We start from the raw sequence: 16690 nt of genomic DNA on the forward strand, positions 1-16690 counted from the left end.
AAAGAAAAATAATTATATTTTTCTCTGGTTTCATAAAAACATTTAATGCAAAATCATATTGCAGATCTTAGACACGTGTATTCTGTCCATCCATGTGAAACATGGAAGACCAAGCAAAGTAGTTTTTATTGTCAGAGAAAAGATGAAATTGTGGGTTTTTTTAACCTTCTTCCAGATGAAGCTCCAAATTATTAAAGGCTGACGTGCTTCAAGGTAGGACTCAAGAAAGGAATGCTGAACACTTAACAAGTGACAAAATGGCAGCTATCCTTGCCTAAACTAATTGTCTAATGAAGTAAATTACCAAGGGTGAAATGGGAGCTTTGCTGTTGTCTTCAGTGAAGCCAGGACTTCATCCCAAATGCATACAGTCATATCTGCTGTTCCAAAAGGTGCCAGTTCGGTAAGAGAACAACAGACAATTCACTTACTATCTATGGTATAACTGTATAACTATTATCTTCCATATAACCAACGGGTATAATTTTGATGGCAGTCAAAACTCAACCTTCTCCTGCTAGTTATTATGGATGGCTCCCATTTGCCAGTTCTCTTTCTCTCTCTGCTCACTAGCAATCTGGTAACATAAAAATGCTTAACTACAGTCATAGAAAAGAGAAATAGAAGAGACCTCCATCCTTCTCACCAACCAAGGCAGGTTCAATTAGTAAAGTTTGTTCTGAATTGCTTTCAAAAGCCTGTCTCCAACATATTTGGAATGAAACTCATTTTTTTATCATATTTATTCAATTATTTTGACATTAAAATGTTGTGCTATACAGTAATAACAGTTAAACAAGTAACCATTTTCCAGTATAGATTATGTTCAATACTGCATTTTTGTTAGATTTATTAATTGCATAAATAGCTAATTTTATATTTTTAACCAAAAATAACATTCTGGCTAATTAACTAAAAATGTTGTCTTAGGTTTGGGGTTTAATTTTTCAAGTTTTATTGCTACATTTCCCACAGGCAATATGGTGTTAATTAATAGGAATCATCTGGGGAGGAGAAAAAGAGAAGAGATTGGGTTCCAGCAGACCACAGTGTACAGGGGGAAAGAATTTAGAACCACATGACATTTTTATCCAAAAAGAGAGGGTTCAAACCATAGCAACAGCTGCTAACATGATTTACTTGTATAAATTATGCTGTCCATTGGGGAAACGGTATGTTGCTTTTAACATCCTCTAGAAAAATCCGTTCCAAGTGGTAACACTGCCCCGAAAGGGTCATTGTATAGACTGATTGATCCAAAGCCCAGGGATGACAGGAGGAGTGTTTCCATTAACGTTAATGGGTTTTGGGATCAGACCCTTAATGAGCATGTAGTTAGGTCTATAAAAGGGTAACTGATAATTACTATATGGTAGGGCTGAATAAAGTGTGGTTTCAAAAGAATAGGAACTAGCCCAAACCTTTGCCATCTGTAAGTTTCTCTCGCCACTTCCAAAACTCCTAATATTTCCCTTTGCTCCCTGCGAACCACTAAATAAGCCTCCAATATTTCCCCTCCCCAATAGCATTCACAATGGGCTCTGGCTTCTGCCCTCATAATAGTCACTAGTTGCTCTCATATTGGTGCCCTTGAATAGGTCTCATAGTCCCATCCTCTTTTGAAGCGACTGTCAAAAGACTCAAAAGCTAAGGCAACCTCTCTCGTGTATCCAGCCTGAATTCCCACACCTGCTGTGCTTTCCCCATCATGCTTATACTTTCATTTGGGCTGCTCTGACTATCGTTACTGTGGGCTTAGTTCAACTGTAATCTTCGAAATCTTATTGTTTTCTGTTGCCATGGCTGCCAATAAGCATCACTAGCGGTCTAAACACAGCCACACTTATATGACAGATTGTTTGCAAATGAATAACTCCTCTTGTGACCGTATCACTATGATCTGCAAATAAGTACTGCTCTATAAATGCTAGGGTGACCAGACGTCCCGATTTTATCGGGATTGTCCCGATATTTCCTTGTTTGTCCCGCGTCCTGACCGATGTGCGGTCGGGACACTGGACAAACAAGGAAATGCTCCGGAGCCCGGAAATGCTCCTCCCCCCATTGGCTCCCTCCCCGAATCCCCACCTCTTCCCCAGGCTCACCATTCCTCCTCCCTCCGCAAGCGCTAGAGGGAGGCCCGGGAGACGCAGGGGGAGTGTGGGGCCGGGGTGAGTGAGAGTCCGGCCTGGCCCCAAGTGCAGGCAGGACTCAGTCGGGCGGTAGGGAGAGGAGGGCGGCGGCCCGCAGGGCCAGGCGGCAGCTGTTCTCCCCCCCTGGGCAGCGGGACTTGGGAGCAGCCGCTGCTGCAGCTCCCACTGCCGCGGGGGGAGGAAGCGGCCAATGGCCAAGCTCGGCGGCTGCGGCTCTGGCACCCGGGCCCAACCCCCCCGAGCCTGTTTCCCTGTGGGACCTGAGAAGGACGGGGGGGCTGGGGCCTGCTGCCCCCACTCCGGGGCCACCGCGGGATAGCACCAGCTGGGCAGCAGCCCAGATGTGACTGGCCAGGGGCTGGGTGCAGCGTGTGTGCTGCTGGGTCCCTGCAGCAGGCCCGGGTTCGGGCCCGGGCACCAGAGCCGCAGCCGCCGAGCTCAATGCCTAGAGACTACAAGGACTGGTACTGAAAACAGGTTAGACCGCTAGACAGATGTTACATAGAACAGATCAGCACAAATCTCTAGCTCCAGACCTCATGTTGCTGCAACCTTATTTTCTCTCTCGACTTTTCTTCACAGCTCAGATTATCCCATCTCTTAGATAATTAGATTTTTACTAGCAATGCAAAAGCCAATACTTTTGGCCAAACTGGGGCCCCTGGAACTCCTTAGTTCTAAGCAAGCTCTCAACTTAACTTCCCCTACAGCTTTGAGCTAAACACTTAAACTGTCTTCCTCAGTTTCCCCCCTCCATTCAGTTAGATTAAAATACTTTTTTTCGAGTGATGTGAGGAAGAGTTAAAGTTTGTAGAGATGAAAAACAGTAAGTGCCAAATATTATGAGCTACTGACTTGAAAGGTATTATGATACTAAGCCCCTCTTTGTGCATTCTCTTTTTTATACTATATAACAATGACTATCCAAATCTATTCTTCTATAGACCACTTTACAAGACACTGGCATCTGCAGTTGAATCGTATCCATACAATCCTCCCAATTCACAACTTTGTCAGTCTTTTCTGGGTGGTCTGCAGTGAACCATAGTTTGAGGACTACTAGTGAACATTTTCTCTTCATAAGTTTTAGTCTCCAATGTTACCACTGTTGTGGTCCTTTTTCGTATTGCCTCTGAAATGAGTGGACCAGATCGCACACAAATTCAGAGGTCAAACCAGAAAGAACAACGCCATCTTGTTCCTTGATTCTCTGATGAAATCTCCCAAATACGTAAACTCATACCTGTATGCCCAATAGTATGAAAAAATGTGATATATAGTCTCACCTTTCCAGGCGCGCACATAGTCCCATCCAGTGGCGGTCCCTTCTTTGTTTTGCAGAAATAAGGGTTATCAGGATGGCTACACCACAGCTGCTTGCAGGGATCAAACGTACGGAACTAGGACACACAAAAAAGCAGAGTATATGTTGCTTCTGGAGCTGTCTGACAGAATTCCATTAGAAACACTCTCTGCAGTTTATTTTCTTCCAGCTTTAAAAGAGGCAGATGTTATCATGGAGTAATAAGGACCATTTAATAATATCTCTGTGGCCAGGTCACATTTGAGTGGAGTTTTCATGCAACATCACTGACTCTTGTAGTGAAATCCTGCCCTGAGTGGAGTGATGCTGGAAATGTGAGAGTGGGTTCACAGGATAGAATGGACAAGGGCAATTAGCCACCACGTGATGAGCTGCACGCAGTAGAGGGCAGTAGACATTATTTATCTGTATAACTGCAATGCCTAGGAGCCTAAGTCATGGACCAGGACTTCACTGTGATTGCTAGCCAGCAAAGGGCCTGACCAGACACCTTAGCTAACAGGTTATATACTGTGTTGGGGCTGTGGTGGGCAAAGGCAAGATGGTTTCCTTGTCTACTGTTCTCATGGGTGCTAAGTACACATGCCGCTTTACTGCTGTGGGGAGGGGTTGGGTGTGTGTGTGTGTGAATGGTTTGCCCAAGCCCTCTTCCTTGCTGAAGACACCTGTGGAGCACAAAGCTGGATTTAGCACTATGCTGAATTGGTGCTGCAAACAAAGGCCCCATTTGTACAGGTCCCTGAGAGACTGGTACCTTAGTGGGAAAGTGAACAGAGTTGATGCAGAAGTTGAAAGAGTAGAGATTCACCCATTTCACTCAAACACAGATTGGCCACTAGGTCAATAGAAGTTATTTGAAGGTACTATTCAAAAGAATACATACCAGTGACTTTCTCCCAGAGTAGCATCAACGGGATTATGTCCAGACATCCTAATACAGCTGATGCTTAGAGTCTCCTATTCAATGTCGGGAGTCGCTGTGTTTGTCATGCATGTTATCGTTGATGAGTTTCGAACCAGAATTCTCACTGTGCATGAGCAGCTGCCACACCTCCTGGAAGCTCCTCTTTGCATAGCTTACAGTTTAGTCCCACTTTTAGGAGATGGAAGTGGGAGGCAAAGCTCTACCCTCAGGCCAAGCCAGTAGGGAGTTGTACTAATCCTGCCTGACCTCAAAGATGCTCTCTGCGTATTATGTTCAGGGTACAAGGGAGACCACTGCTTCACTGAATGTGCATGCAAACTGTCTTATCTGCCTTCTGCGCCCCTTGCCCACATTAGGAACAATAATACATCATCCTTTCAATAAAATTGGTTATTTTTGTGCAAGATGCAGCATCTCGCCTTGTGTGAGCAGTAAGCGTGAAACATTAAACAAGCAAGAGATGAAAACCATTATTGTTTCTCTCTAGCCTAGGTGGAAGTTTTGCAAAGAAAGAAGTAAGCAGACACCAACACTGTGCGTGGCAGACTCAATGACATAGCAGGCTTTGTGTTTCAAGCCTGGAACTGCTAATGAAATTAGAGCATAATAATTTCTTGACCTCTGATTAAAAAAAATAAAAGACCCAACAAGATTAAAAAGAGTTTCCTTATCATATCAAAGTTAGTGTATTATTCCTCGTTTATAATTAGCTGGACACAACATTCTTCATGGCAGGCTTCGCTATAATTAGGGCTTCTGTTTTTCAGGGTTTATTAATTTCATTTTCAAGGTTTATTGGTAGCAATTTTTGAGTTTTATGTAGATGTTCAAACGTTAGAGGTTTGGGGAGGCTCTCTCTTTGTATATACTGTAATGGGTAATATATATTGTCACAGCTTCAGGGTAATGTCACCTATATTCCCCACTTCCACGGTCCACTCCAGGCGTGCCCAATCAGGTGTCAGGCCTCCAGCCATCATCTTTCTATGGGTAGGGATTCTTGTCTCACTTCCTTCTGACAGGGTGGGGGGGGGGAGGGAGAATGAGTTAGGCTGCACAGCTCCCTAACTTACACTGTGATACCTCCAGCAAGCCAGTCTGCCTAAAGGCCAGCACCTGTGCTTTCTCTCCAAGAGCTCTGACCAGGGTATTCCCAGCAGTTACAAGTTACCACACAGCTCTGTCTAAGCAAGCACCCTTTTTCTTAAGGCAAAAACATTCCAGTGAAAATGTAATAGAAACAATAAACAGATTTAAACATACACTAAACACACCAGGAGTCACCCATCAGTCTTACGGGACCCTAACAGGCCAAAGTCTTTCCAACCCTTCTGCAACGGTTGGGGCTCCCCTTGGAGAGAAGGTCCTGGATCAGAAAGAGTTAGTTTAAAAGAAGCGTTGTTATGCCAAAAGCCCTTCCTTTGTCTATTGGTATCCGGAAAACCCAGTTCGAACCAGGATATGCAAGCCTCTTCAGGGGGTGGTAGTTCTCTGGAGGTGTTTACAACCTGAGTGATTTACCTTAATCACCCCCTACTGTTATTACTTCCTGGAGGAGCTAAATACAACCCTCCCACCCATCAGAACTGCATATAATCCCTGGCCCACAGCGATACATAAATCATTCATAACCTTAATCCAATGTTTCCCCAAAGATACTGCATGCAGTTGCAATATCTGTCACATATATTACATTACTCATGACAGCAGTATATACTGTAATGAATAATTTCTTTGTAATGTTCCCTAGTGCACTTTAATGTAGCACTAGGTTAAAGTGTATTGCAGAACCTTTAGTGTACACAAGTGTGGTCTACATGGACCAATTAATATGCAACACTTTAGTGCACTTTAGAAATCACACCTCCATAGTCCACATTACTGCTCTGTGTAGACAAGCCCTTAGATGTAAGTAACCATTTCTGGTGTTTTCCCTGTGTTTATTGGATAATCGCTGATTTCTTCTCCCCCCCCCCCCATCAGGGTGTGTTTATCAGTGTTTATCCATTAAAACCTAAAATCAGAAGCCCTAACTATAATGTCCTTATTAAGGCCATTTCAAGGACAATTACAACACTCCTGGATGAGGAACAGCAGAACTCAGCTAAGTACTTACAGCTGTGCACATCATGTAGCCCAAACCAAAATCAAAACGGCACTGCTCATTCATGGAGTAGTGAATTCCTGGCAGCTGGGGAAGGGAAGGCCAATCATGTTCAAAAGGATCATCACGCAGACAATCATAGGAACTGCAATAGGCAAAAATTACACTAACAGACGGGAATGTGAGACTTTTATAGCATTTGTGGTTTCTTTAGATTTTCATTCCAAACAAAATACAGGGTATAAAGTCTCAGATACTGGTTCCTAAAGAACAGTTAGTATTTCAGTTATGCTTACATGGTATTTACCATGCTGTATCTGCATTTAACATGGGACAGCATTCGACCTTTTATTTTTCTTATGTCTTTCCATTATAATTTCCAGTTAGCTTGCAGGTATATTTCTGTAACTCCCCAGAGTCCCTATTTGAAAAGAATCGAGAAAGAACCCTCTACAAATGAGGCTGAGAAGAAAAGAAAAGATTTAATTAATTTTCCATTTGTGGAATTTCTTCTTGCCTGCTGCCTTTTAAGTAAAGCTTTAGAAGCAAATCTCAGGACTGCCACCCATGAATATTGCTGAGCTCCATAATAAATTCCTAGACACTAGACCAGGAGATGCAAGTTCACATACAAGCAAATGTAGTTTTTGGCCTTTGCTTTATTAAACCGTAGGACTGTTCCATCTTTATATTTCTTCTGACAGCTTTCCTCTCTTTACAAGATTCTGACAGGGCTTGCTTCCTTCCTGAGAGAGAGAGAGAGAGAGAGAGAGAGAGAGAGAGAGAGAGTCTATGTGTGTGTGAGAGACAGAGAGAGAGAGAGAGAGAGAGAGAGAGAGTGTGTGTGTGTGTGTGTGTGTGTGTGTGTATGTGTGTGAGAGAGACAGACAGAGAGAGAGAGAGAGAAGGTGTTCCTATTACAGATTCTCCTGGTAACTTAAATACTTGTATGTCCCCACTGCAAACACATTGTTTCAAGTTCATTGTAGGCATACATGGGGAAGACTCTTGGAGCACAGAGGATCTAGAAGTAATGGTTGACTATGGTGTAACTGAGTAGCAGCCGTGGACAGTCTCTACGCAAAAGAATTAATGGACACAAATCTGACATCAGGAATCAAAATACTCAAAAACCAGTGGGAGAACACTTTAACCTGTCTGGTCATTCAGTGACAGACCTGCGGGTGGCTATATTACAACAGAAAAACTTCAAAAACAGACTCCAACGAGAAACTGCTGAGCTAGAATTGATATGCAAACTAGACACAATCAACTCCGGTTTGAATAAGGACTGGGAATGGCTGAGCCATTACAAACATTGAATCTATCTCCCCTTGTAAGTATTCTCACACTTGTTATCTAACTGTCTGTCTGTACTGGGCTAGCTTGATTATCACTTCAAAAGTTTTTTTTTTTTTTCTCTTAATTAATTGGCCTCTCAGAGTTGGTAAGACAACTCCCACCTGTTTATGCTCTCTGTATGTGTGTATATATATCTCCTCAATATATGTTCCATTCTATATGCATCTGAAGAAGTGGGCTGTAGTCCACGAAAGCTTATGCTCTAATAAATTTGTTAGTCTCTAAGGTGCCACAAGTACTCCTGTTCTTCTTTTTATGGTGTAACTGTGAATTTAATAATTTCAAAGCTACTTTCTCAAGTGTCACATGGTGGGCAGTATCCCTGCTATATTCATATGTAATCTAGTATTATCTTGCGACATCACAAATGTAGTTAAATTTAACAAACTCATTTCTCTGTTTTTATGGCCATCATTTTCCTCTCATGTTTTCTACCATTATTCATCATATTCACAGAAGTAGTTCTTTGGCTGTGAAAAATGGTAACCAAAAGTCCATTTAGGATCAAATTCCTTGTGGATTCTGTAGAAAGACTAGGAGTGTCCTATATCTGGCAATTATTCAGGTCATTCTAATGATCTCAGTGAACAAAGGACAGAATTTTGAGTCTAGGTCTACTTTAGAACAAGATGACATACTCTTCTCTTATCTGTGCAATATTTTTATTCATAGAAGCATTTTACTGTACCCTGTGCTTAAAATATAAATCAGAGCTCTAGGCCAGATTACTTTTATTTAACACAAATAGCTTAAAGGGATTTAATTGAAAAATCACACTTTCCCCTCATAATTTTTTACATATTGTTGCCAAAAGAAACACTTCATATACTTGGAGCTAAGATCAAAGTGTAGTTTCTGTTCTTATCAGTTTAATATGATGTGTTCTTTATTTGAGGACTGTATATTAAATTGACTTCATATATCGTAACTTAAAAAGAAGTGAGAAAATAAAGAGTGGGTTTTTTTTAATTTGTTTATTTTGTGTATTTCGCAACTTTTTTCTAGGCATTTTCAGAGTTTTCCCGGTATAGTCAGTTAACAGGTTTCCCCCTGTTGTTTGTATGTCTTTTACGCAGCGACCAGAGAGGAAAAAAAGATTTTTTTTAAAATAGGAAAAATGCATCCATTGACAGGAGGACACAGAAGCATATGGAGTTCTTTTTTTATTCGCTTTTTGAAACTAAGTTTCAAGTTGATGGTTTCCCTTTAAAGAGGAAAGGAACATAGAGGAAGGCTGTTAGAAAGCATGGGAAATGGACTGGCCTTTGTAATGACAGGGTATTTAAAGATAAAGTGATCATAGAAAGAAAGCCTTAGGGCCAAATTCTTCCTTTTGGTGTTCTTGAAAGGCTGTCACTGAAGTCAGTGGGAGCCCTGCACACACATCCAAGGGCACAATTTCCTCCTTAAGTATCACAGTACAATGCAACTGGCTCAGCCCAGCTTTAGTAGTTGGAAATGCTGCTGACGCGTACTGCTACCAACCAGAGTTGCAGTCAATTCTCCAGCTACCCTTAGAACCGAAGAGTGTTACTCAGATTAATGAGACAGGTTTTCCATCAGCTGCAGGGTGGGAGGAAGCAAGTTGGTAACAAGACCAGTAATGATATTTGCTTGCAGATTCTAGGATGACAGTGTACATATTATCAAATTTCAGTAACAATAATAGCTGTAATTAAATGAATAGTCAATCTGAGCCTTTGTTATTTGCATCTCCTGGAAAAGTGTCTTGTTCCCAGCAGGATGAGGTTTGGGGTTTTTAAAAACCCAGTCTTAATAGCTAATAAAAGCACAAAGTTCAAATATGACTCTCAGAGGAGCTTTTAAAAACATCCTAGCCAAAGACAGAGTCAGCTTCATGAGTTACTCACTGTAGATATCTGTTCAGCTCTTGTTGGCTACAGCGAGACCAGTGGAAGCGATGGAATGCAGCCTGGACAAGAGGGGCCATGATGCTCCCCATTCGGACCTCATCCCCACACCTGTTGCCCTGGCCATCATGCTCCATGCCTAATCTAGAAGAGAAGATAGGAGAACAAGCGTATTTTCATCAAGGGTAAAATCAAAAGCCTTAAGTGGCTTAGGATCTTTAATCCCACTGAAAGTAAATGGGACTTAGGTTCTTAAGTGACTTAGGAAGCTTTTAAAACTTCCACCCCAAGTAACAGCATTTTTTTTTCCTTTTTGCTTTATTAAAAAAAAAAAAACATAGAACAAAACCAATCTTCCCTCTTTCCCTTTGTTAGGGGTTTCTACTATATTTTTTCTGAGAATGAAATTTGACTGATACTGGGGTCTTCTTTCAGGAGACACATCACTGATAACTAACTGTATGGTAACATGTTTAGACTAAAGGTGATTTCAAAAGCTAAAGACATCTTTAGTGATGTATCATCCATTCTGATCACATGTTCCTAGCTGCTGAAATGATGAAGCCAAAGGTTAGTGATGTGAGAACCAAATACATGTAGGAATCAATTCTGTGTCCCTATTTAATTAATATGCACTGTTGGATTCACTGGACTCTGACAAGTGTTCTTAATGTAGGAACAGTAAAGCCCCGTTCAGTGAAAACTTCAGGGATTTGTGATTCCACTGAGGAGATGAGGGCATCTAAATGAATGTGTTTTATTCCTGAAGAAACTGAGTCATCCTAAAATAACAAAAGATTTGCCAGCTCCCTGCCTGGACACTGGTTCTTACTACACAAGCAAACAAAATAGTCGTATCCTTCAAATGAATGTATTAGGAAGTGGATGTAGCTTCAGTTCTTGGCATATATTATTATGATGTAACATACAGTGTACCCTCTATGAGGTGTTATACAGTATTACTACAAGGTGATGCACACATAGAAGACGTGACTATGTTTCCTGAGAACTGCTTTCGAGAGTCATGTCTTCCACTATAGCAAATAAATTATTTTGCATAACAATAAATATGTTGCTCTTCTGCCAGGAGATCAGAATGCATTTTGTAGGCATTAATCAGTTTAGCCTCAGAATGCGCCTGTGACATAGGTAAGCATGCCTCCATTTTACAGCTGCAAAAACTAAGTGTGTTTAATGGGTTTGTCCAAAGTCACAAAGGAATTCTTTGTCAGTGCTAAGAATGGAATCTAGGCCTAACTCTTTAGTCTTCTGTCTTAAGCACAAGGACACACCTTCCCAACGCCACAAACAGTCCCCAGCATCAAAGACATAATAAGATAGGACCTTTTAAAGTACTTACACATGCCCAGTTTCATGGGCCACCACAAATGCAGAGGAAAAACCATCTTCATGGTTGAGGGTGCAACTTCGTACAGGATGACACATTCCAGTAACTGGAGCATAGCCTAAACAGAGAAAGCATGACTCAAGAAATAAGTGAATCTGGGTGAGAGAATGTTTATGAGAACTCTTTATACAACACTTTCATCTAATCTCTACTGCTGGGCACTTGTGGTCTTGCAGCAGCACAGAAGTGGTACTTACAGAAGTGTCATCATCAGGCTTCCAGAAAGGGAGAAGCATAGTGCTACATGTCCTAAACTAACATGTCCTCCTAGACCCACTTTACACTATTCATATTTAAAATGAGTTCTTAACAGCCACATAGTGCTTTACATTATTTTAAGCACTGAATGAATATTAAGGGCCAAATTCTATCCTGAACTACACTGTGGACAATCTTGGCCCTAAATACTGAATCCTCATAACAGCCCTGTGATGTCAGCAAGCAAGCATTATTATCTCCATTTTGTACAGATGGGGAAACAGGCACACAAAGGCTGAACGACTTCTCCAAGGCCACTCAGGGTATGGCTACACAGCAATTAAACACCCCCGGCTGGCCCTGTCAGCTGACTCCGGCTTGTGGGGCTCGGGCTGTGGGGTGTAGACATTCAGGCTTGGGCTGGAGCCCGAGCTCTGGGATCCAATGATGGGGGAGGGTCCCAGAGCCCGAATGTCTACAAGGTGATTTTTAGCCCCACAAGTCCGAGTCAGCTGACCTGGGCAGCTACAGCCATGCTGCAGATCTTTTATTCCAGTGTAGATATATCCATAATGACTCAGAGCTGGGGTTATAAACTAAAAATTTCTGGTTCCTAGCCCCATGTTCAAACCAGTAGACCACATTGCCACTACTACGTTATAATGCCGCTAGAGTATTTCTCCTTGTTCTCAAATAATATTGAGTAACCATTTTTCTTGGGTGAATGCAGGCTGTTTAGTCTTGAGACACATGGGTCTTTACATAAGAAGGTAACAGTATTTGAGATTCAACTCTAGGCATAAATGTTTGCACACTCACTACACCTTGTTCAACACTACACTACCTGGCAGATAACCAGTCACATGTCTACTGAAGACAATGCACACTAGGAATAAATACATTCATTTTATGCTGGTGTACATGGTGCCTATCTAGAAGAAACATAAAACCTGGCTCCAAGTCAATCAAGTATTATCCCATGTGAACAAGCACATTAATTTCCTAGATCATGCATGGATTGGATACAACTGAAATACTGCTTTGAAAGGTAACAAGAGATCTCTGCCCTGGACTTTTAATCATGTGCTCCCACTTCTATAAAAGACATGAAGTCTGGCTGTTGAACCAATTACATTTATTTTCACAGTTCACCAAGAATTCAGTGTAATCTCCTTTAAGGCCATTCTGAAGCGTGTCTTGTGAAGGGGTACAGAGAGCGAGGACAAGGCCTCTACTCTAGCATGACGTCATAGGGGCTTCATACAGTTCAAGTCCTCAATGGGTACCAAGAGGGCTCTTGGCCAATGCCAACAGTGGCACTAGTCAATCCAAATGGAGTGGGGAGGAGCCTCATGCTCTCTAATCAGCCAACAGGATGATTCCACAAGGGAGCTATGCCCTGTAAAGGGGTAAAAGCAGGGGCTGCTCTTGTCTATGCTGTTCTAGGCCCCTTCAATAATAAGCATCTATTAAAGCACAATATTTCTGGGATCTCCTGGTGGAGTACTACAATGACTATTCTGGAGCTGTGCCTTAAGGCACAATCTACTCCTTAGCAAAACCTATATATATAATTTTACACACCCACACCCCCTACCTTAAATACAGGGATCAAAGCAATATACACACCTTATATAACTTACATACAGTGATCAAAGCAATAAGATTTCCTTGGCTTGAATAAGAGTAAAGACATGTTCCTAGGGTGACCAGTTATCCTGATTTTATAGGGCCAGTCGTGATATTTGGGGCTTTGTCTTATATAGGCCCCCCTTCCCCCATCCTGATTTTTCACACTTGCTGTCTGGTCACCCTACATGTGCCCCAAAATAATGCTATTGAAATGGAGAAGTAAAACAATGGGGACTGAAACAGTTAGAAAGGAATGCATTCTTAGTATAGGTCACCTGAAAACAAATAGCACTTGGCAAAATACTCACACTAAGGGATAAATGTTAGTGGCTCCTACGATAAATTAGCTTTTTCTGAATGGTGAAAGAAACCCCAATCAGTAACTGTAATATTTATAAGAAATTTTATCACTCAGCATATACCTTACCTTGCATGCCAGATGGACCAAAATCCTGCCTTGTGAGAAAAATAGCATGGTCATGATATTCTGCATGTGCAGTGTCAGGCTTCTGTTGTAGATAGGCCCAGCGACATACATTCTCCAAACTCTGTGAAGGGTTCCCAATCTCTATTAAGCTCATGGACTGGATATTCAAAGCAGAAAAATATTATTTCGTCGTTTCGATTATAAGGCCAGAAGGAACTATTAGATCATCTAGTCTGATCTCCTGCATATCACATACCCTTACATTTCACCCAGATACCTCTATATTGAACCCAAAATCTTTAGTTAGACCAGGGGTCGGCAACCTTTCAGAAGTGGTGTGCCGAGTCTTCATTTATTCACTCTGATTTAAGGTTTCGCGTGCCAGTAATACATTTTAACGCTTTTAGAAGGTCTCTTTCTATAAGTCTATAATATAGAACTAAACTATTGTTGTATAAAGTAAATAAGGTTTTTAAAATGTTTAAGAAGCTTCATTTAAAATTAAATTAAAATGCAGAGCCCCCCAGACCGGTGGCCAGGACCTGGACAGTGTGAGTGCCACTGAAAATCAGCTTGCGTGCCGCCTTTGGCACGCATTCCATAGGTTGCCTACCCCTGAGTTAGACCAAAGCATTTCAGTCCAATTAACTTTGGCCAACCTTTCTCAATTTGTTACCTTTGAAAATATGCTTAGACATTTGTTCAAACATTGTATGAAAGCTCCATTCATGTTAAAGGAAATATTGCAAGAAGAAAACTTATTGTATGAACTATGTATGAAAATATCACATGTCCATTCACACATTAGTTATGGCATTTTTGACATAATTTATGTTGCCTGCGATGTATTGCAAGAAAAGATCATGGTTAACTTATGTATTACCCTCTATTTAATCAATCTATATGTAGGCAAGTCACACTGGATTTAAGGTACTGAAGTGTCTAATGTAGTTTACTGTACATAGAATCTAGAGCTGGAACATTCTCATTCAGTTATCTTCCTGCCAGTGCATGATTGTTCCTCATTATACATTTCCTATGATTTCATCCAAGCTAGTTTTAAATATGTCAAGGAATGTGGCTTCCATCAAGTCTCTTGGCAGATTATTCCATAGGCTGCTAGATCTCACTGTCAGCAACTTCTCTTGATATTCTGCCTACATTTTCTCCTTCTTATAGAAACCTATTGCCAAATTCTCTGCTAACTTCAGCAGAGTCACACCAACAGAGAGTTTGGTCCATAGATTACAGAGATGGAAAACACCTGTTTGGCCTTACTTCTAATGCGAATAATAATAATAATAATAATAATAAAAAAGCGTCATGATGATCAGTGTTCCCTTTATTTTTTCCCACCCATGTATGAATGAATTTTGTTATGTGCACCAATATGGAGGTGATGTGTAACAAAATTCATGTGGTGGGGGAGAGGCCGAGGGATTCGGAGTGTGGGAGCGGGGCTCAGGGCTGGGGCAGAGGGTTGGGGGGGTTCCGGGGATGAGGAGTTTGGGGTGCAGACTGCCCGGGGCTATGGTGGGGAGTGAGGACTCCCGCAGCTCTCTCTCCCCACACCAGCACCTGGCTTGGGGGAGGGGGGGAAGGGAAGTGAGGCACCTCTCTCCCAGTCATGGCAGATCCATACAGGGGCTGGGTTGGGGCTGGGGGAGGGGGTCCTCTCCCCCAGCCATGTCAAGTCTGGGGCAGGTCAGGTCCGTGCTGGGGCCAGCAGGGACAGGTGTCCCTGCGTGGGGCTGGGCTTAATAGGCAACTGCCCAGCCACACAGCTTACAGGGAATTTAGCGGGCCACAAGTCAGGAGGAGGTGAGTCCAGCGTAGTCTGTGTTGTCATCACTTACACCTTCTTCTGATCTCCCAAGGTGAAATCCTGGCCCCATTGAAGGCAATGGCAAAACTCTTAATGACTTCAATGGGGATTTCACTGCATGGTGTACGTGACACATACTCAGGCCAGGTTGACACTAAAGAGTCAGGTTGACCCAGCTAGGTCGCTCAGGAGTGTGAAAGATCCACACCTCCGAGTGACATAGTTAAACCGACCTACCCCTGGGTGTAGACAACGCTAGGTTGATGGAAGAATTCTTCCATTGCCTCAATTACTACCTCTCGGGGAAGTGCATTAACCACAGCGATATAAGAACGCATCCCATTGCTGTAGCGAGTGCCTACACTGAAGCGCTACAGCAGTGCAGCATTCCTAGTGAAGATGTAACCTTAGTCTCACTTAGGAGCCATTAGTGGCCTATAACTTCAGTCTCCTCATTGATTAAAATTTTGTCTTTGCTAAAATTCAAAGCATTTAAAATTAAAATGAGTCAGGGCTTATGCACTCTGCCACTCACCAGAACAAACAGATATATTCTCTGTCCTCTGCTACCATTTATCTTAGATTGAACGCTAAATGACTAATCTGAAATGGAACCCACCTACTCTGCGAAATAATTGATTAATCCACAGAAGCTGTCTACTAACACATTCCCTCTACAGAAACTGTGGATGGCATTTCACTCTCTTTTACCCTCCAACATTAACACTTGGTTAATTATAGTTTAATTTAGCATTTGATTAAGAAATTTGTGAAGAAACTAAACCTGAATCTCCAGTTCAAGCTTGTTTTTGATGCTGGGATGATGAGAGCAGTCTTGTTCTGAGTCTGATCAATTATGACATTAAAAACTCATATCTCTGCAGGAGGCCTCCACCATAGTATCTGAAAAATTCCAACCAACTGTCCCTAGTGGTGAAATGCCTGGGTAATCTGTGTTGGCTCCTCTCAGTTGCAGCATAAAAAGTTTCACAATTTCTAAAGTTTTCCAGCTACTCCATGAATAAGAGTACACAAATCAGACTGGATTACCAGCCTCACAGATAGCAGAACCATGGTTTGGTGTGGAGTAGGAAAGAACTAATGTTAAATCTTCTCTGCCTGAGTTTCAGTCAGTGTCACTCACTGAAGTGCTGAGGGAATTTCCAATTACAATTTGCATATTGGGTCTTGGTACTTCTTGGCAGGTGAAGTTTAGAAGGGAGATCTTGGGTCCATTATTGGTGTATTTGGAAAGCAAGGTGATAGGAATTCCTTAAGAAGGGTTTGTACAGCGTCTGCTTAACCCTCTCCCTCTCCCCCATCTTTTGTTGTGGCCAACCTCGCAAATTATCACCCTGTCCCGGAAATTGCATTTTTCTGGGGAAATTTCAAAATTTTGGTTTTGTTCCAATTTGGAACAGAAACAAATATTTTAAAATTTCCTGCAAAATGAAAATTCCA

At 41.9% G+C, this 16690-nt stretch overlaps 1 protein-coding gene and 1 pseudogene across 6 annotated transcripts in view; one reads left to right on the forward strand and one right to left on the reverse strand.

Moving 5' to 3' along the window:
- The window catches only part of ADAMTS2 (ADAM metallopeptidase with thrombospondin type 1 motif 2), a 411161-nt gene that overhangs the window by 35514 nt on the left and 358957 nt on the right, over positions 1-16690 (reverse strand). For all 6 annotated transcript variants that reach the window (XM_065555948.1, XM_042850938.2, XM_065555947.1 and 3 more), the window contains 5 exons: positions 13405-13561; positions 11100-11205; positions 9740-9883; positions 6519-6651; positions 3440-3553 (listed from right to left, as the gene is read on the reverse strand). In XM_065555948.1, the coding sequence (XP_065412020.1) occupies positions 3440-3553; positions 6519-6651; positions 9740-9883; positions 11100-11205; positions 13405-13561 (654 nt within the window). The remainder of the gene's footprint in view (positions 1-3439; positions 3554-6518; positions 6652-9739; positions 9884-11099; positions 11206-13404; positions 13562-16690) is intronic.
- LOC112059334 (U2 spliceosomal RNA) lies at positions 8684-8801 on the forward strand (annotated as a pseudogene).

The sequence above is a fragment of the Chrysemys picta genome, chromosome 8 (genome assembly GCF_011386835.1).
Source record: "Chrysemys picta bellii isolate R12L10 chromosome 8, ASM1138683v2, whole genome shotgun sequence".
Lineage (NCBI taxonomy): Eukaryota > Metazoa > Chordata > Testudines > Emydidae > Chrysemys > Chrysemys picta.